This window comes from Anguilla anguilla, chromosome 12 (genome assembly GCF_013347855.1).
Source record: "Anguilla anguilla isolate fAngAng1 chromosome 12, fAngAng1.pri, whole genome shotgun sequence".
Taxonomy (NCBI): Eukaryota; Metazoa; Chordata; class Actinopteri; order Anguilliformes; family Anguillidae; genus Anguilla; species Anguilla anguilla.
In genome coordinates, this window is record NC_049212.1 from 41,652,972 (window position 1) to 41,674,562 (window position 21,591).

General features: G+C 51.6%; 1 protein-coding gene across 1 annotated transcript; it reads right to left on the reverse strand.

Annotated features, from left to right (window-relative positions):
• Positions 1–385: 385 nt before the first annotated feature.
• On the reverse strand, positions 386–20,931 carry LOC118209188 (huntingtin-interacting protein 1-like). The gene is made up of 31 exons (XM_035384347.1): positions 20,176–20,931; positions 15,561–15,624; positions 14,973–15,115; positions 14,414–14,470; positions 13,790–13,870; positions 13,311–13,387; positions 12,962–13,023; positions 11,872–12,012; positions 11,366–11,423; positions 11,041–11,116; positions 10,396–10,572; positions 9,560–9,657; positions 9,340–9,412; positions 8,870–9,053; positions 8,139–8,227; positions 7,902–8,018; positions 7,452–7,553; positions 6,831–7,025; positions 6,349–6,496; positions 5,892–5,978; positions 5,492–5,599; positions 4,295–4,431; positions 3,886–3,999; positions 3,521–3,579; positions 2,719–2,812; positions 2,293–2,393; positions 2,052–2,157; positions 1,830–1,953; positions 1,621–1,682; positions 998–1,124; positions 386–396 (listed from the first exon to the last, which is right to left on the reverse strand). Exons 1-31 carry the CDS (start codon positions 20,191–20,193, stop codon positions 386–388), a joined length of 3,090 nt encoding a protein of 1,029 aa, XP_035240238.1. The 5' UTR covers positions 20,194–20,931.
• Positions 20,932–21,591: the final 660 nt, after the last annotated feature.

A 21,591-nucleotide genomic window follows, 5' to 3' on the forward strand; every position in this document is an offset into this window, starting at 1 on the left:
AGATGGATGGAGGAGCCTTGCAGCTGGAAGTCCATGTCATAAATTATAATCTCAGATGGATAGTAGTATCAGATGTATCGTCCACAAGATTGCAGTTCTCCATTTGGCCACATGGTTGTGCTAGAGTCCACCTTTAGTCACAGAGTTACTTTGTGGGCTGCTGTTCATTGCTTTAAAATGTGGAAGAAGTCTTCACAGCCTCACCGGTGGAGGAGGAACATTGTCTTAAAAACGGAGCACCTTTTTATTTGGCTTTGAGCAAAAAAAAAAACTTAAGGACAGACATCAAAGGGCAGAGGGTGTAGAAACTGCAGCGGTGGTACAGGTTGGGGGAGGGGCACTGTATCCATGCCAACGCGCTGGCAGGAGGGGGGGGGAGCGATCCTCAGCCTGTACCTGCAGAGAGAGCAGCAGGGGGGGGGTCAGTCACAGTTTGCCCCCAACAGCCCACATGTGAGCCACTGACCTGGGATCAGCCCCCAGCAATCAAGCAATCAGAGTCCCGGCCCCAGCACCGCCTCTCCCTGGCCTGAGGTCAGCGTTAGCACTGCAGGCCTGTCAAGACATTTGGTAGCCATAGTTTCTACCACCTCACTAGTGTAGATCTATAATGACACAGGCAGAGCTGTAGCACCTTTAAACTTCAGTTCTGTATTTCTGACACTCTCCTGGTGTTTATAGTTACCCTTCGAGTGATCAGTAGTAAGTGTGTGGACAATACAACACAACAGTGTTTCTTAAACTATGGGTCGAGACCCAAAGTAGGTTGCAGGAGTGTACGAGGTGGGTCCTGGAATGAGTCTGCAGTGAGTGTGCCTGGAGGATGAGGCCCGGTGGACCCTTCCTCTGTGGTGTTTGTGACTCGTGAGTGAGGCCCGGTGGACTCTTCCTCTGTGGTGTTTGTGACTCGTGAGTGAGGCCCGGTTGACTCTTCCTCTGTGGTGTTTGTGACTTGTGAGTGAGCGTGCCTGGAGCAGAGTGGCGGTGGACGACTCACCCTCCTCCTCCTCCTCCTCCTCCTCCCAGCCCTCTGCCACGCCGGCCAGCTCATAGTGCTTCTTTCTCAGCTCCCTGAGTCTCTCTCTCTCCCTCTGCAACAGAGCCTCCACCTGCAGCACCTGCACCTGAGGTACACACACAGATACACAAACTTACACACACACACACACACACACAAAGCCCCCATCTGCAGCACCTGCACCTGAGATACACACACTTACATACATATATACACATACACACACACACTCACACACACACACAGACAGAGCCCCCATCTGCAGCGCCTGCACCTGAGATATACACGCAAATACACACAGTCCCGTACTGCTATCCTTGTGGGGACTTCCCATTGACTACATTCTAACCCTAACCCCAACCTAACCTTAACCCTAACCTTAACCTAATTGTAACCCTAACCCTAAGTCCTAACCCTAAAACAGCCTTTTGACCTTGTGGGGACCAGCAAAAGGTCCCCCACAAAGCATACTTTTCCTCAACTTTCTATCCTTTTGGGGACATTTTGTCCCCACAAAGATAATATTACAAGCTTACACTTATACACACACACACACAAACAGTAATTAAACAGGAGCTGGTATCACTGTTGTCTGTTCTTACCTGTGAGTCCATCTCCTGCCTTTTAATCTGAGTGAGAGTCATGCTGGAGAAGTCCATGGTGTCTGTAACAGGACAGAGGGACTCAGCCACAGTTTCTGCTACAGTAACTGTTGGGAGTGTTTCAGCACTGTAATTGTTGTGTGATGTCCACCCCCGTGCGGAGAGGTGCTTTTTACCGTGACCCCCCCACCTCCCCCCCCGGCTCTCACCTGTCTCCTCAATCTGAGACTTCCCAGATTTGGTGGAGGCCACAACCCCGGCGGTTGCCTGGGTAACCCAGCGGGAGGCCTGCTGCAGGCGGGTCAGGTTGGGGCTGTCCTTCTCCGCCTTCACCTGGGGGGGGGGGGGGGGGGGCAGGAAGAGCAGGGCGGGGCAGGGTGAGTGGGGCAGGGCGGGGCAGGGTGAGTGGGGTGGGGCGGGGCAAAGCTCACCTTGGAAGCAGCCACCAGCTGTGCTGTGCTGGCAGCGATCTCATGAGAACACACCATCAGCTCCTCAAACTTCCCCTGACCCCGAACCACCAGGTCAGCCGCATCGCTGCGGCAGGAAATGACATCGTCACCACACATATAGCCAATCAGTGCTCGCTTCACACCCATGAAACAGTGAAAGCAGGAAATGGGGGAGGATGCTACTTAAGGCACGCCCACTCCAGGAAGAGGCGGGACTTACACCATCACCGTGGCGCCACAGCCCACTGCTTTAGAGGCCGAGATCAGGCCCTCCGTCCAGCGGGAATTCTTGGCGTAGAACTCCTTAACTGACGCTGCCCCCTACAGGCGGAGGGAAATAAAACATTCAGGGCACAAAACTCGACTGCTAAAACTCCACAAGAGCAGACTACACTAAAACACAAACCAGCAGCTGCCAGGAGAACAGAAAGGATATTTTAATATAAAGCGGGGATAACAGGAATGAGGCTGGTTTGGCATGTGATATTTAATATTTGAGTGATATTGTAGGGTGGGAGAGTAGTGTTGGGACTGTGATATTGTAGGGTGGGAGAGCAGTGTTGCGTTTGTGATGTTTAGTATTAGGGTGATACTGTGGGGGGGGGGGGGGGGGCAGGGTTGTGGGGTACATGTGGATGAGACTCACCCTCCCACCCTCCACTATGTCCCTCTGCAGGTGTTTGGAGGACAGAACCAGCTCTGTGATGGCCTGCATTAGCTCAGTACAGGACGCCAGGATCCTACAGAGAGGGGGGGGGGAGGGGAAGAGAGAGTGAGGGAGTGAGAGGGAGGGGGGAGAGGGGAGAGAGAGGAGGGAGAGAGGGGAGGGGGGGAGAGAGAGGAGGGAGGGAGGGAGGGAGGGGGGGGGGAGGGGAGAGAGAGGGGGAGAGAGAGGGAGGAAGTGACAGAGAGAGGAGGAGGGAGCAGAGAGAGAGGGGGGGGGAGAGAGGAGGGAGGGAGGGAGTGACAGAGAGGAGGAGGGAGCGGGGAGGGGGGGAAGAGGAGGGAGTAGAGAGAGAAGGGGGAGGGGGGAGAGAGGAGGGAGCCACAGAAAAACACTTTTTCCAGAACATCCCACTCTGGTTTGATTCAGTTCCTATTAAACTACAGTACCTGCACATTAAACCACACATGGTGAGACTGGTCAGCGTGTCTCCAGAGTGAAAGGGTCCTCACTGTCTAAAGAGCAAATGTGATCATTTCCCATGATGCTCCACAAGCGCTAGCCCCACCACAGCAGTGGTACAGCTGTTATGTATGAACTTATGTAACAGGATTCTAAAAGGAGTGTGTTAAACAGCTTTCTACCCATAAGTCAATTCAGTTTAAATGATTAAATTTAACACACCACGCTCTCTGCAATGTACTAGCTCTGTCACTGCCATGAAAGTGAAACGTTTCCATGGTAATTTGATGACACTCTGTGCCTGAACCGAAGGTTGGCTGACCTTTCGTTGACCTCCATCTTCACCCCTGTGTCGACAGCTCGAGACTTGCTCAGCATCTCCTGTTTAAAGAGAGAGAGAGCACTTTGCAGTGACACATTTCTGGAAAGGGTCCCGATCACAATTCATTCATTCATTCATAACAAAGTATGTCCTTCAAAATTAATGCAACAATCTCAGCACACCACTCCGGCTCATATGTATATACCCACACACACACACACACACACACACGCACACACACTCATGCTCACACACACACACACATACACTCACACTCATGCTCACACTCACACACACACACACTCATGCTCACTCACACTCACTCACACACACACACACACACACACTCACACACACAGCTGTACCTCTATCCGAGCAGCTGCAGTTTCCACGGCGGCGGAGGTGGCGGCCATCTCCTGCTCCACTAGATCACCCAGCTCCAGCTCCCCCTGAAGCTCCAGCCCCCGCGGCCTCAGCTTCTACAGAGGGGGGGGGGGGGATAGAGAGGGAGAAGGAGGGGGGAAGAGAGGGAGAGAGAAAAAGTTATGGAGAGAAGGAGGGTGGGAGAGAGAAAAAGAGTGAAGAAGGGAGAGAGAGGGGGGGAAGAGTGAGATAGCGGATATGAAAGTACGACTTTAACACAGTATAAATCTGTACACACACTGTAGCTGAGAGGTGCTCGTGTGATGTTTTAACTGCAGAAACATCAGGAAGCTGTGTGTCTGTTTGTCTGTCTGTCTGTCTTTCTGTCTGTCCGTCCGCCCGAGCGCTCACCTCCGCTGTGGTCCTGACGCGGTTCAGCGCCGCGGTCAGATTCTGACCGTCGGCCACGCCCAGAGTCTCCTGCTCCTTCAGCTGCCTGAGCAGCACCAGCGACTCGGTACCACACACCCGCACACCGTCCGCCAGCGCTGCCAACACACACACACACACACAGATACAGAGTTATACACACACACACACACACACACAGAGTTACACACACACACAGTTATACACACACACACACACAGTTAGTTATACGCATACACACAGTTACACACACCCGCACACCGTCCGCCAGCGCTGCCGACACACACACACGAACACACAAACAGATACAGAGTTATATATATATACACAGAAACACACACAGATACAGAACTGTTACACACACAGAGTTACACACAGTTACAGACACACACACACACAGTTATACACAGAAACACACACACACACACAGAACAGTTACGCACACAGAGTTACACACAGTTAGACACACACACACACAGTTATACACACATATACTCTCATACACACACACAGTTACACACACAGCTGTGTCAAATTGCAGGTCCCAATGGCACTGCTGAATAGCGTGCCCCCACACAGACAGAAGAGCCAGAGTCAGTGCCGATCACCCCCCCCCCCCCCATGCTGCACAGGGCCGTGGGTGTAAAACAGGAATAAATGTGTTTGAGGAACCGGCTGTGGGCAGAACCAGAGACATTCTGGGTTCGGCTCAGCGGAGATATTTTAATGAAAACCAGATCAGATTTACTCATAATTTCCCTGCTTGCGTTTGTGAAAATTGTAAAATGTCGATGACTAAACTTTGCAACGTGGTGGAAAGGTATTTCCTTCTGCAAACAGCGTAGGAGAGGAAGTCTGACTCAGTGCTGAAAAGTCATAAAACAATATGAAAATAAATAGCCACTGTGTACTCGTATCAGAGTAACTGAAAGACAGGAGTATATTGTGGTTCTTGGTTGTGTTCAGTAGACTGTATGGTTTGGGTGGTGGTTCTTGGTTGTGTTCAGGTAGACTGGGTGGTGGTTCTTGGTTGTGTTCAGGTAGACTAGCCAGGTTTTTGGAATCAGGGTGTTTTGATTGTGGATGTGGTTTGTCCTGAACAAACTCTCACTCTCTCTCACACACACATGGTGACCCATCAGGCAGGTGATAAACGGTTGCCCAGGTGACAGTACTCACCGTCCGCCTGGTCCGCAGGTGCCAGGTGTGAGCTGGCGCTGCCCTGCACCATGGTGTCGCCAACCAGGTGGGCAAACCTGGCGACCCACTGAAGCATCTGTGACACACCTGCGCCACCGACACCAGAGTCATTACACTACTGCAATATCAGTTATTATAATAATAATAATAATAATATCTGTTATAATTACTGTTATATTCATTACTCTTTCATTCTGATCGGTCTCTCTGAGGCTGGCAGTGTAGTGTAGTGTTTAGGGAACAGGGCTTGGGACTCTAAGGCTGTGGGTACTGCTGCTGTACCCGTGAGCAGGGCTCTTAACCTGTCCTGCTTCAGTAGAGTACCCTGTCAGTCCCTCTGGAGAAGAGCCTCTGCTCAGTGCTGAAAAAGCTAAATTACCTGTTTGGTCAGACAGGTACTGGGCCCTGGCAGCCTGTAGCTCATCCACACAGTCGAGGGCAGCCTGGGTCCGGGATACCAGGTAATCTGCAGAGAGTAAAGTGCACTGACACACCTGCGCTCACACACCTGTACTGACACACCTGCACAGTCACTGACACACCTGCACATTCATTGACACACCTGCACAGTCACTGACACACCTGCACATTAACTGACACACCTGCACTGTCACTGACACACCTGCACTGTCACAGACACACCTGCACTGTCACTGACACACCTGCACTCACAAACTAACTCCGCTTCCTGATACAATCCCCTGGGCCCATATAATAGGGCATCTGAAATCCTGAGAGGCTGATCTAGGATCAGCTGTCCCTGTTTATATCCCGGCCGTGTCCATGACGAGCTGCAGGGATAAACCCTACAGGACTGATCCCAGATCAGTGCAGACCTGCTGAGCCGGTGCAGCCGAGGTGCGCTGGGTCGTCCAGCCGGGACAGAGAGTCCTGCACAATGCCCTCCGCCTCCTGTAGCGCCCCCTGGAGAGCCGTCCATGGCGCTGCCACCAGCTGCTTCTCCAGGGCCAGTTCCCGGCTCTCCTGAAAACCAAACAGTGTCACTGCACAGATTCTGCAGACACACCAGATATGCAACTCCCAAGATCCTCCCGTGCTCTCTGCTTCCGCCCTGCAGGCGGCTTCCGGTCCTGCGTTTCCGTATGGAACACCTACTACCAGTACCGCCTTAGTCACACATCCCAGGAAGAATTTTCCGGAGATGACTGAAACTGGAATGTTTTGACTCCAGCAGTACAGAGACAGAACTCCTAGAGCTGAGTATCTGGTTTGTGTGTAGAATCTGTGGCGTCCCTGCTCTGTGTGATGGCTGGCCCAGCACACACAGGCTCAGCTGTGCTCTGGGCTCAGAGCTCACCTTGGCGCTCAGCTGGTTCTGTAGGGTCTCCGCGGCCTTCGCTGCAGTCTCACGCTCACGGGCCAATCTGCTGCGAGCTCCCTCCAGCTCCTCCCCCAGCCCCACAAGCTCCGCCTCCTTCTGAGCCACTGCCCCCGCTAGCCCCGCCCTCTCCATCTCCAGGGCTGAGAGCCTGGAGCTCAACTCCTCCCTCGACTGAGAGAGAGAGAAAGATTACATGATTATAGGAGAGTGAGGTAGATGGAGAGAGAGAAAAGAAGAGAATTACAGGGATGGAGCAGTAGAATGAAGGAGAGAAAATAACAGAATTACAGGGAGGGAGGGAGTGACAGCAGATGTCAAAAGAAGGAGATGGATGAAGGACAGGAGGACCGTTGGATAATCGCTCTGTCAATGAGTCATCTCCTGCAGACAGTTTGTTCTAATTGCCGCCATTCTTTATGACTTCATTCGCTCTGAACATGAAGGCTAATGAGGAAAACCCCATCAGACCTCGCTGAAATAAACAGTTTTAAAGCACAAACTAACTACCGAGGCTTATAAAAGGGTTTAAAGGCTGAAAGATTCTTGTAAAACCCAGATGGCACTGAGGTGTGGCAGCTTATCCTGGGTCTGCACTACCTGCTGTGAGGCGGCCATGTTGTCCCTCAGTGTGTCTAGCGCCACCCTGCTGCTCAGGAGGTCTGTGTGCAGGGCCTGAGTCTGCTGCAGCTGCTCCCTCTCCTGGAGACAGAGCAGAGGCCATCAGCACCACACACACACAGACAAACACACACTCACACATACACACACACATACAATCACATGCTCATACATACACACACACATACAAGCTCACACTCACACATGCACACACACACATACTCACATACACACACTCACACACACACACTCTCAAACGCGCGAACACACACGCTGTAGGAGACACACAAAGCATTTAATATCACATGCTGTGCCAGAGGACGTGTGGTGAGTTTTCAGTGACATTAGGGCAGTATGATATGCTCATGGTTTGATTGGCGGGTTGAACCGGACAGTGATTGGATGGAGGCGGGGCTAAAGCATGCTCACCTGTCGCTGGGCTTCCAGCAGCGCGGCCTTCACCTTCTCCTGCATCTCCCTCCGTGCCCCCTCCACCTCATCCTGCGCCACCTGCACCAACGTCACCTGCCGAGTCACCTCCGCGTTCTGGAGCCGCGCGCGCGCACACACACACACACACACACATACGCGCACACACACACAGGGTTAGGGGGTGGCTGTGTGCAGGGGGCCTGGTGTGGTCGCAGGTTCGAGCAGGAGGCCTACCTTCCTCAGCAGGTCTGCGTGACTCTGCACCAGCTCGCTGTACTTCTCCTTCAACTTCGTGTAGCGCTGCTCATTAGCCTGGGCTTTCCCTGCAACACAAACACAGCCGTTAGCACTTAGCGCTGCCTGTTAGCCTGGGCTTTCCCTGCAACACAAACACAGCCATTAGCACTTAGCGCTGCCTGTTAGCCTGGGCTTTCCCTGCAACACAAACACAGCCGTTAGCACTTAGCGCTGCCTGTTAGCCTGGGCTTTCCCTGCAACACAAACACAGCCGTTAGCACTTAGCGCTGCCTGTTAGCCTGGGCTTTCCCTGCAACACAAACACAGCCGTTAGCACTTAGCGCAGCCTGTTAGCCTGGGCTTTCCCTGCAACACAAACACAGCCATTAGCACTTAGCGCTGCTCATTAGCCTGGGCTTTCCCTGCAACACAAACACAGTTGTTAGCACTTAGCGCTGCCTGTTAGCCTGGGCTTTCCCTGTAACACAAACACAGCCGTTAGCACTTAGCGCTGCTCATTAGCCTGGGCTTTCCCTGCAACACAAACACAGCCATTAGCACTTAGCGCTGCCTGTTAGCCTGGGTTTTCCCTGTAACACGAGTGTGATGTGCGGGCAGGGTTATGACGTGGGGGCAGACTTAATGCATGTGGGCTCAGGGCTATAGCATAAGGGGGCGGGGTTATGATATGGTGGGCGGAGCTAATGCACATGGGGGCGGGGCCTCACTCTCGATCTGGCTGACGCTGCGCTGCTCCTTCTCCGTGTCCTCCTTCACGCGGCGCAGGTCCTCCAGCTCCGCCCGCAGGAACTCGCTCTCGCCCAGCGCCTGCTGCTTCAGGTGCCTCTGCTCCGCTAGCTCCGCCTCCAGCTCGCTGACCCGCCCCTGCAGCGCCTGGCGCAGCCGGCCACTCTGGAGGGGAGAGAGACACGCCCTCGCACACCTGTGCCAAATCCCACCTGCAGCCCAATGCCTCAGTGCTGCTCAGCAAGAAACTCCGGCTGCTTGGAAAACTCAAACTGTCCCGGATCCCTCTCGAAGCCCTACCCCCAACCTCACCCCCGCCCTCACGTTACCCTCAGCCCCACTGTCAGCTCCACCCCCACCTCCACCCTCAACTCCACTCTCACCAAAGAACCCGCCCCCATCCTCCACTCCCCCTCTCCACCCCCACCTCCACCCTCAGCCCTACCCTCACCTCCACCCTGAAGGTCTCCAGCTCCTCCTTAAGCACCTGCAGCTCCTGGGTGAGCTGCTCGATCAGACGGTCTCTGAGGGAAGCAGGACGACAGCCAATCAGCAGTGAGGAAGAGCAAACAAGTTACACCACTAATAGACTGAAGGTAAGTACATACGCCTTGTATCCAAGGCCTAAATTAGTCGCTGATGATAAAGACACCAGAAGCGCAGAGGCTTACTTGTCCTCCTTGCGCGTTCCGTTCTGACCGTTGAAGTTGAAGGGGTCCCTGGAGGAGGACGTCCCAAAGACATCGTCAAATCGGTTCTCCGTTGAGCCCTGAGACACAAACAAACACGTCAGGCCTCTTAGTCCAGAGAAAACAGGCAGGGAGACGAATATTTTTGTGGTACCTGTTGTGCGGGTAGTATGTCCGTGTAAGGTTTTGGGGTATGGAGTGCATGGTGGGTTTTGGAGTATGGGGTGCATGGTGGGTTTTGGAGTATGGGGTGCATGGTGGGTTTTGGAGTATGGGGTGCATGGTGGATTTTGGAGTATGGGGTGCATGGTGGGTTTTGGGGTATGAGGTGGTGGGTTTTGTGGTATGGGGTGCATGGTGGGTTTTGGGGTATGAGATGCATGGTGGGTTTTGGGGTATGAGGTGGTGGGTTTTGTGGTATGGGGTGCATGGTGGGTTTTGGGGTACCTGTTGTGGGGGGGTATGTCCGTGTATGGGGTGCATGGTGGATTGTTGGGGTATGAGGTGGTGGGTTTTGGAGTACATGTTGTGCGGGGGTATGTCCGTGTATGGGGTGCATGGTGGGTTCTGGGGTATGAGGTGGTGGGTTTTGGGGTACCTGTTGTGCAGGGGGTATGTCCGTGTATGGGGGGCATGGTGGGTTTTGGGGTATGAGATGCATGGTGGGTTTTGGAGTATGGGGTGGTGGATTTTGGGGTATGAGATGCATGGTGGGTTTTGGAGTATGGGGTGGTGGGTTGTTGGGGTAATGAGGTGGTGGGTTGTTGGGGTATGGGGTGGTGGGTTGTTGGGGTATGAGGTGGTGGGTTTTGGGGTACCTGTTGTGCAGGGGGTATGTCCATGTCCACCAGGTCCCCGGTCTCCACCAGGTGCTCAGTCTCAGGTGAGGGCTCCTCCAGGTGCTCAGTCTCAGGTGAGGACTCCTCCAGGGGTATCACCACCACGGGGCTGATGTGCTCGGAGAGCGCTGATGCCCGCAGGAAATTTGGGGGGTTCTGGGGGGGGGGGGGTATCAGGAACTGATTAAACACAACCTTGAGATTTGGGACACTTTCAGCTCCCTTTTAAACACAAATCCTGTGTAGTTAACCTTTTCCTAGGTATATGACACACCTGCTTAATATCATTTACCTTCACCTGGCATACAGAAGCCTGCTCTCTGCTGATGGCTACGTAAACATAACTGCTAGATTGAGCATAAGTGAGGCTGACACTGAGTAATGTCACCGTTTGCATTTTTAAACTTCCGATCTGAAACGGACAGGGTGCGCAGGCTACACCAAAGGCGTGACCTGACCTTCACAGAGGTTTTCCCCACATCAAAGCAAAGCTAACTTCAGCGGCTAGCGTTAGCTGCAAGAGGAAGGGGAGGGGCTACAGGGGTGAGGCGGAGGGGCTGTGAGGGAGAGGGAGGGGCTATAAGGGGAAACTTGTGGGAAGGGGTAGTATGGGGGGGGGCTCACCTCAGGAAGTTGGGGGATCTGGATGAGTCTCTTGAAGTACTGCAGGTTGCTGGAGCGATAGAACAGACTCTTCAGCCTGTATGAGAGAGAGGAGGACAGCAAGGTTACCACACTGCACTTATCACACTGTACACTGCACACCACACTACACACTGCGTACTATGCACTACACACTGCATACTATGCACTACACACTGCATATTGCATGCTACACTGCACACTACACACACTGCTTTAGACAGTGCTATTTGCTCAGTCTGGACACTTTTAGGAGAGAGGGCTGGGAAGAACACTACCCTCTACAGGTCCCACCATGAGCACGCACTTTTTAAACTGCTCCAAGAAGCGGTCCCTGTGACCCTCCAGGGTGTCTGCAGGAAGACCTGAGGGACAGACAGACACACACACACACGCAGACAGAAAGACAGTTATTTCATAGGGTCTCTGAATATAGTGGGTTTGATTTACTAAGACCTTTATCATGTGCAAAACCTTTTGGGGGGGGGGGGTTGGTGGGGGTGTTTCGCATCAGGGAGGGGGGGCTGGTGGGGGTGTTTGGGGTGCAGGGGCTCGGTCGGGGGGGGGTTTTGGGATGGGGTGGGGGGCTTGGTGGGGACGTTTGGGGTGGCGTTGGGGGGGTTGGTCGGGGTGTTTGGGGTGGGGTGGGGGGGTTGGTGGGGGTGTTTGGGGTAGGATAGGTGGTTGCTGGGGGTGTTTGGGGTGGGGTGAGGGGTTGGTGGGGGTGTTTGGGGTAGGAGAGGTGGTTGGCGGGGGTGTTTGGGGTGGGGTGCGGGGGTTGGTGGGGGTGTTTGGCATGAGGGGGGTACTCACAGGAGTGCAGTTTGAACAGCAGTTTCACGGTGTAGTCGTACAGGTGGCTGCAGTCCAGGATCACCTGGATCAGAGGGGCCAGCCGACACTGTCCAGCCCCCGTCACCGAAACAGAGCGCGACATGTCCAGAGAGCTGAACACTGCAGAGACACAGAGTACTGAACACTGCAGAGACACAGAGTACTGAACACTGCAGAGACAGAGAGCTGAACACTGCAGAGACACAAAGTACTGAACACTGCAGAGACACAGATACATACAGAGTACTGAACACTGTAGACACACAGAGTACTGAACACTGCAGAGACACAGAGTACTGAACACTGCAGACACACAGAGTACTGAACACTGCAGAGACACAGATACATACAGAGTACTGAACACTGCAGACACACAGAATACTGAACACTGCAGAGACACAGAGTACTGAACACTGCAGAGACACAGATACATACAGAGTACTGAACACTGCAGAGACACAGAGTACTGAACACTGCAGAGACACAGATACATACAGAGTACTGAACACTGCAGAGACACAGAGTACTGAACACTGCAGAGACACAGAGTACTGAACACTGCAGAGACACAGATACATACAGAGTACTGAACACTGCAGAGACACAGATACATACACACCACATGCTCACACACAAGATGTTACACAAGATCTCGGAGACGCATGATCTGTGCTAATCTGGCCGCGTGCTTCTTCAGATATGAAGACAGAGAGATTTTTAATGCAGCTCAAGAGCTGAGGGGCGTCCACCTATTGACTTTATACAATGGAGACTGGTGATGGATTTAGTACAGGTATGCAGAGTTAGCATGGAACAAGGCAGAGGATGACTATTCTTCCTATCCCCCCCCCCTCTCTGTCTCCCTCCCTCCCTCACTCTCACTGTCTGTCTCTCTCTCCAGATGGAGGTGTGGTTTCCTGAGCGTAGCGCTCTGGAGGTCAGACGCCCCACTCTGTGTTCCTCATTAGGGGCGAGAGAGGGGGCTGGAGTGCGGGGGGGGATACTGCCACCCCACCCACAGACTGGTCACATGACCCCCCCCCCCCCCCCAGATGTAAGGAACACTTACCCGCCAGGAAGAGGTTGAGCTCACACTCCAGGTAGTCAAACATCTCCACGGTCATCTGGAAACTTCCACCAGAGAGAAGGGGAAAAGGCACACACAGGACAGAGTGAACGTTAGTGTGTCTCTCTCACACACACACACACACACACACACATACACACATACACATATACACACACACACACTGGAAGATAAAGGAAGACTTATGCACTGTTTACCACTTCACGGAGTCCTTCAGTGTGTATACCATAAAATACACCAATAGCAAAATCAAGTGCATAACATGCCACAGATTAATACTGGAGTACAGAGGCGCTGCGTAGATTTTTGGTAAAACGAGAGCTCCACTCACAAGTTGTTGACATCGTTCTCTCCCGTTTCGTCGAGCTGTCTGTCTGTCATCTGCAGGTTGCCTGGGAAACGGGGGTTCTGAGGCGAGCAGAGAGGGGGGGGGCGGGTGATTAGAACACGGCTTCGCCTGCGTTTCCTGTGCTGGATGTGCTGAGACCGAGGGTTTCGAAACTGCCCGCTGCCTCGCGTGGTCACGCTGTCGCCTCTTGGCAGTTGGGTTTTTTTCAACTTTTGCCACTTGGTCGCTCAAAGTAACAGATCAGTTTTGTGATCAGTTGCTAGTGCGGTTTTGCTAGTAACGTGGCCATAGAAACGCTCGGACACGCCGCCCTTCAGCAAGCGCCTCTGGCACTTGGCTAGCCGCTTTTGGAAGCAGATGACCTCGGCCCGTGAGAACGGCCCGTCAGGCTGCAGCTAAGGAGGGATGGGAACAGGGAGGAGGTTCGAAGGTGTCTCTCAGCAACAGACGAAGGCTCTCACTTTCACGTGGAACTCCATTTTGGTGACGAGGAGCTTGAGGTAGATGCTGCACTGTGCCCCATAACCTTCGCTGAGGTGACCCTACGGAAGGAGAAAGAACATTACGAACTCACAGAACACAGTTCCAAACAGCGCCCCCTGTGGCTGGGAGGGTTAACAGACAGTAGAAAGCTCCCTGCCTTGCTCCTCAGTAGTCACCATTGAGCCCTTTTATCCAAACTGTATTTCAGACATTCATTTGATGCAGGTCAGCAAACTGTGTCAGGCTTCCCTGTTAGTTTTAACAATGTAGGTATTGCTTATTTCTGTACGACCGACTTCACAGTGAGGCTGACTGAAAATAATGAAAGAATATTTCAGCACAGCGCTGGTAACCTGAAGACGGGCTGTTTCTATGATCTGTACCGGCCTATCGCCTATCACAGTATCTGCTGCAGTTATGACTGTTACTGCTGACTGAACTGTGGCAGCTGCAGGGGTGATTGACATACGATTCACTATAGAGTGGACCGAGGGGAGTCCCCACCCCTTTGATGTGATTGGTTCTGACTGACACATGACTCACAATGGAGTGGACCGAGGGGAGACCCTGCCCTCCCTCCCAGTGCTGTGATTGGTCCTTACCCACATCCTGCTCAGGTCGCTCAGGTCTGCTTTGTTTCTCATGGAGTCCGTTATGACCTGCAGACACACACACGATCAGCCGCCAGAGCCGTGAGCTACAGCTGCAGTGACTGGGCGGTGCCCTCACGTGCTCACCAGCGTATAGCCAATCACTGTGGTTTCCCCAGGAAGAGCAGATTCTTCTGGTTGGTTAAAGCGAGTGAGTGACAGCTCGAAGCTCCAATCATTGGGATTGTGAATCAGCTGGGGCTCGTTGAGGGTGGGGGTACAGACAGACTCACGTTACTGTGCAGAAGGGGAGGAGGGTTGGGGTGCAGAGGGATATTGAGGTTTGGGGGTGCAGTCAGACTCACATTTGGGTGCAGAGGGGGAGAGGGGTTGGGGTATTGAGGTTTGGGGGTTTGGGGGTGCTGTCAGACTCACGTTGGGGTGCAGAGGGGTATTGAGGGTTGGGGGTTTGGGGGTGCAGTCAGATTCACGTTGGGGTGCAGAGGGGGAGAGGGGTTGGGGTGCAGAGGGGTATTGAGGGTTGGGGGTTTGGGGGTGCAGTCAGACTCACGTTGGGGTGCCCGTCCCGGAGCAGCTTGTGGAAGACGTGGCAGAACTTCCAGCACAGCACGGCGTTACTGGAGAGTGGCAGCCGATTGGCCGCCGCCCAGAAGGCGTGGCCACCTTTCTCATGGTGCGTTCCCAGGATACAAGGTGAGGGGGCGGGGTCAAGGGAGACACCAAAGAATAATGTGTATGTGTGCGTGTGTATGTGTGTGTGAGTGTGAGTGTGTGTGATGAATGTGTGCCTGTGAGTGTGCGTGTGTGTGTGTGATGAATGTGTGCCTGTGAGTGTATGTGTGCGTGTGTGTGTGTGTGTGTGTGTGTGAGTTTGTGTGATGAATGTGTGCCTGTGAGTGTGTGTGTGTCTGACCACCACCACTACCACCAAAACCTCCTCACCTGACCAACCCACAGTCTAACCAACTGACCACCGCGATTCCACATTTCAACGCCACAAACACACTTCCTGGGTCTGACTCAGCTTTCCTGAACCCCACAGCATCAGCGCCCCCCCCCCCCCCCCAGTCTCTGTACAGCAGTGCCCCCCCCCCCCCCCCCCCAAGTCTCCGTACAGCAGAACTGGGTGAAAGGATATTCCGGGCGTGCTTCTCTTTGACGGCGAGCTCTTGGGTGTTGATGGCCTTGTTGATGCTCACCGCCTGTAGGGGGCAGCAGAGAGGTAAGCGTCTGAAAACCCGCCGTGACTCCCACTCCACTCCACCTCAGGTTAACGCCGTCAGAGTCACATGACTGCTCCCTCTGTCACGGGCTGTGCCTGTACAGCAGCCACACACACAGTCCCTGCAAAACCCTCCATGATGATGATGATGGCCTTACAAACCATATCCCGTACCTCGTACCCCATACCCTGCACCCCATACCCCATACCCTGCACCCTGTGCCCCATACCCTGTACTCCATGGCCCGTACATCACCGCCTCAAAACCATGCTTCATACCAGGGCTTTGGATCCGCATTAATCCCAAAGAGCACCTCTGCAAATGCAATTTAACTTTATGACCATTCGAGTCCTCTTGATGTCTGCTCTGTATTTGACATTTATTTTTGAAAGAGGAAGAAACGTGATGATGATGCAGAGGCCCGGTGGTCAGGCTGGCGGTTCCCAGAACTGCTGTTGGGTCGACCGGACGCCAGGCGGTCAGAACCGTGCTGTCTGGGACCGGTCTGTGGCCAACTGGAGGGCCACAGTTTAGCCTACATACGGAAAAAAATAACTTTATATAAAACTCGTTCCACATTCACACCAGTCAAATTAAAACGGCAGACTAGTTCCATGCACCAGTTACACTGCACTGACGTTAGTGCTGCCCTTAGAAACATTTAAATTCCCTCTTTCGTCAAATATTAAGCTTCATTTTAGTAAGGAGGAAGGGCGCAGTAAATGTATTAATCTTTAAGCGAGCTGTTGCCTTGCTTGGAGAGTTTGGCAGCCACTGTGAACAGTGAACACGCTGAACTGTACCGCGTCTGGATTAAGAAGCGCACACACCGTTACCGCTAACTTTACTAAAGCGCCGTGAGGACTCCCGTCTGCTTCAGTCTGCTTCAGTCTGCTTCAGCCTGCTTCAGTCTGCTTCAGTCTGCTTCAGTCTGCTTCAGTCTGCTCCGGCGAACGCAGCTGGCGACTCGCGAGCAGAGCACCACTGACCTGTCGCGCCTTTTCCCACAATGCCTCAGTCACAGCGCAGTGACCGCTAGCTGATTTAGCGGCGGCAGGTCACGCTAGCCCACGCGGAGTTCAGCCGTTAGCGGGCGAGCGGGCTTGTCTCTGGCACCAGCACCGACGGTAACCTGCAGCTCCGTGACCTTCGAATGTAAGAGTGCCTGGCTGTGGGAAATGTTTGTTTTTGCCGGAAAGGACACGTCACTGCTGTGGCTTGAGGTCTTAAAACGAGGTTTGCAGGTATCAAATCTCAGATCGCACGGTTTATAGGATTAACATTCTACCGCTCAGATATTCACACTAAAGTCTGGGATGCATCATGGCTGTATTTAAATAATGCTCTAAAATTTGTTTGATGATGAGAGATTAAGAAACAAAATCCCCACCGCGCACTGACAAATGTATAAACTGAAAAAAACAAAGGAATGCAGTTATTTTAATGAGAGTGAAACGTGATTGGTCGATATATGGTCATTATTCACTCTCATTCAATGGAACATTATTCATGTCAGCGAGAGTGAAGCACAATGCAGTTCAAGTTCAGACTATGACTGCCTGTGGGCTCGTTTTGGCGAACACGCCACAATCCGGTATGAATGACCAGAGAAAATCTCATTTCGGGAGCCAGGAGGACACTGGAGGCACGGCCCGTCCTGGTGTGGACTGCCACCCCTCCCCCCTCTACTCCACTCCCATCCTCACCAGCTGTTCACCCCCCTCCCCCATCCCCCTTAGTCATTTAATGACGCAGCACTAAGGAGTGGAACAGCAGAATTATCGCCCCCATTTCCACAGACCGCACCGTCCATAAACCAGCACACCAGTGACAGGTCGGAGAAACTTCCGGCATTTTCCCATGAACCCGTCAGCACGAGTTCTTTAAAAAATATCTTCCTTTTGGGAATTTACTAAAAGTAAAAATAAACTCCTGCACGTTAACATATATAAACATAAACATACATTTCCACAGACTCTCAGAAAAAAAGGTACCATTCAGTACCTAGAAAGGTACAAGGTACTTGTCACTAGTACCTTTAGAGTTACAGTTTTGTAATCACTTGTTCCTGGTTATGGTTACACACTTTGTTGTACGTCGCTCTGGATAAGAGCATCTGCCAAATGCCTGTAATGTAATGTAATGTACTTGTACAGAATATGTACCCTTGTGTACCTTTATTTCTGAGGGTGCATGGTACTATTTCTGGAGCATTAGCCTAGCTGTCTGCGTGTTATAAGAACAATAGAATACAAGATAATGAGAACAGGCCATTCAGCCCACCGAGACTCGTCATGTACCTACAGTCCAGAGAATAACCAGCAAACTCATACTGATCCAGGACTGTTCAGCTGAGGGGAAGCCTGCGTACACAACAGCTGTAGTTTTCACAGCTGGGGGGGCGGAGGGGTTCTAGCTAAGAGCTCTCAGCAGTAAGAGTAAGAGGGGAGGGGGGACCAATTTGGGACCAAAGCATCCCCTGGAGATGATGCGGAATACCCTGCAGTAGAGAAGTAGGTATTATCCCCGTGACCATCAGTGAATATCTCCATATGAAAGACCAGCTCCCCCCTCTTCCTGCTGAGGCACAGCGGTAGTACTGCGGGAGAACGATCCGGAAAGTGTGAATCACTGCTGGTGAGCGTGTTCGAACCGGGCCTGAGACATTGGTTCAGAGCAGAGAAACACTGCGTCCGACTTCCTGTCTCAGTGATGACATAACTCCTGCTTTATTTTTTCCCTCTGTGGCCGTGATGCTAAAAATAGAGCTGAAAACATCTGCCCACTTCCTGCACTGCACTGCACATGCACCGTCATGCCAAACTGCAGTGCATACTGTCACAGACACGCATGTGCACCATCACACACACATGCACCGTCATGCCAAACTGCAGTGCATACTGTCACAGACACGCATGTGCACCATCACACACACATGCACCGTCATGCCAGCAGTGCATACTGTCACAGACACGCATGTGCACCATCACACACACATGCATCGTCATGTCAAACAGCAGTGCATACTGTCACAGACACGCATGTGCACCATCACACACACATGCATCATCATACCAAACAGCCGTGCATACTGTCACACACACACGTGCACCATCACACACACACACGCATATGCACTGTCACACTCACTCATGTGCATTGACATTCCAAACAGCAGTGCATGATGTCTCACACACGCATGTTCACCATCACACACACATGCACAAGCATCGTCACACACGCATATGCAACCCATAAAAGCTGCCCTGTGATGTACAAACCGTACCAGCCCACACTGCATGAAAACTCCATTTAATTTTTATATCGACATGATTCTCTGTGAAGCAGAAGAGTCCCCCCATTGAACTGTACAAATTGGGGAGAAAAAGGTTTCTCTCCAAGATGAGCTCTGAGATGCTTTTCCCCCTGAACTCGACCCTGTCTGAAGATCACTGTGTTAAAAAGAAGCCTCTGTGCTGTTAGATGTTTTTAAAGACCTTTTATTTGTGTAACATACTCACATCTGACTCAGACACCCACTGCCCAAAAACTCACCTGAAGACTCAATCACAGTGGGCAGTGAGTAGCACAGGGGAGACACTTAGCTTTGTCACTTACACAATAACTCAGCCGTTACACAGCCTCGCAAAACTTCCTCTGTTCCTTGTTTTTCAGACAGAATTTGTTGGAGTAATTGCAATAATAACTTTTCCTGGGCTAGAACCAAGTTAAAGTTTTACTGGGACGGTACGATTGGTGAAGAGAGCGCAAACAGATCTCCAACTGCTTACAAATGGTTACGCGCGACCATGTACATAGAAGCAGCAGCTGATGCCCGCGTTGCATTTCGTGAGAAAGTCGATCTGATTCTGTTCCTCGAATTCTCCGCTGCTGGTCACCAACACTTCCTGTGTCTGAAATAATGATTATGCCTGGTCACGCATAGACTCGTCTGTCCATCGCTCTACCATTATTTGGTCCACGAGTCAAAATTTGGGGAATGCAGTCTCGTGCTGTAGCCATATTGCAATCGCATAGTCTTGTTGGGGACCACCAATATGTTAGCTACTAGCTATCGAGAGCCTACAGACCAAATGCAACATGTAGCATATAGGATATGAAGTGGCTGTCTAACTTTCGCCTTCAGACCAAATTACTTCGGTTAACCATTTTTATATTCTTGGCTGGTGAGCTAAATTGTCTGCATGTGTTAAATGTGCCGATCGGGCAGCTAAAGCAAAATTGCAAAGATTGCATGCAAAAATAATTTTGAAACGCACAGCTTGGACCCTGCTGTCCTGTACCGCCACGCAAACATTTATTCTACACAACACCAGTATAAGGAAGCTATGCGGGTACCATGTAGAAATATTTAAATACCATCGTTACCTATACTAGCAAAGTTGCATGCCAGAACACCCCACCCCCTCCCCCAAACAAACACACACACACACACATATATAATACACACAGAACGCATATATGTTGCGGGAAAAGACATCAGCATCCAGACAAACGTGAGCATCTTACCATTTTACTCAGATCCATACTGCCGTTACCAAATTTCAAAAACTCAAAAGACAAAAAACGACACAAGTGGCGAGCCAGATGGCTACTCCGAGAAAGAAAGAAACGTGAAAGAACAACTAAAGTCCGCTTTGTGTAGAGCGAAGGGAGGAGGTGGTCCTTTAACGCAACATGTGTCCCAAATTGGTGTCAGATAGAATCCTCGCGCTCCCTCCCCTCACGAGTCTTTCTCTTTCCTCCGTCCCTCCATCAAACTAACACTGGCAGCGAGTGAGATGGGGGGTGCATTCGCCGCGGATTTTATAGCATCAATACCCCCGAACACATACTTTCGCTTCTAAAAAGTCAGGCGGTAAGATGTAGATCATGATCACCCACGACTGTCTTTCTTTCCCTCTCTGTGGCGATGTAGCAAGCTGGTAGGAGACAAACTAGTAGCCAACAAGACCCTATGAAGCGTCAATCTGAAAGTAAGCGATATGCACATTTTCAAACACATTAACAGAAACAACCACGGTGAAGCAGACTGCGAAGTTTCTAAAGTAAAGTTTGTAAATCGCGCTGTACAAAAAAACAACTGTCCAGTGTTAAATCAACTCTAACAGTGTCAATTAAACTCTTAACATCTGTTTCTCACATTTCAGTGGGAACCAAATGTTATCGGTTAAGAGTTGAGTTACTACCAGCTATCCACGCACTCAATCCTTAAAACATAATATTCAGCATGCAAGTAACCCAGACGAGGCTCGGCTCTTTAAAAGACTAAGGACATATATTGAATACAGTCTTTACAAATTTAAGAAAATGTGTTATGTCATCATCTTTCACGCCGCCTTGACGTTACTCAGTCAAAAGGAAACGGCGCCCTCTTGTGGATTCTTAGGAGCGGTGGAGTTTTAAATCGTCTTTAATAAGTTGTAATTATAATGACACAATATTAAACTGAAAGCTGAAGACAGAGGACTTGGCTCCATCTTGTAATAGACTCAGGGGGTGGGGTACACTGAAGAGGCTCAATATGGACAGCATTTAACGCAAGTGCTATCAATGCACAATGAACCTGTTTCAAGCTCAGCGATAAGCTGAGGTACACAAGGAACAAAGGGAAATGCGCTCTTCTGAGCTTCAGCTCTATTTTATTACACCTGTCCCAGACTCCAGAGAGGGAGAACTAAACTCTTCTGCTTCTGTCAAAGAGCAAGAGGAATCTGCCAGGGTGTGTCGAAGTTAAGCTGCTTTTCTTTTATTTTTTTACAGAGATGACAGAGGAAAAAGCTCAGAGGAGGGTAAGTTCTCCATTTAACTGCTGCTGTGAGCAGTTAGTTTGCTGGTGGGAGTGTGGATGGAAAGAGAGGGCTCTCACTGGGCCTGACTGGACTGTGATCTGTGCAGCACCCTCCAGCGCTAAGATGCACACAG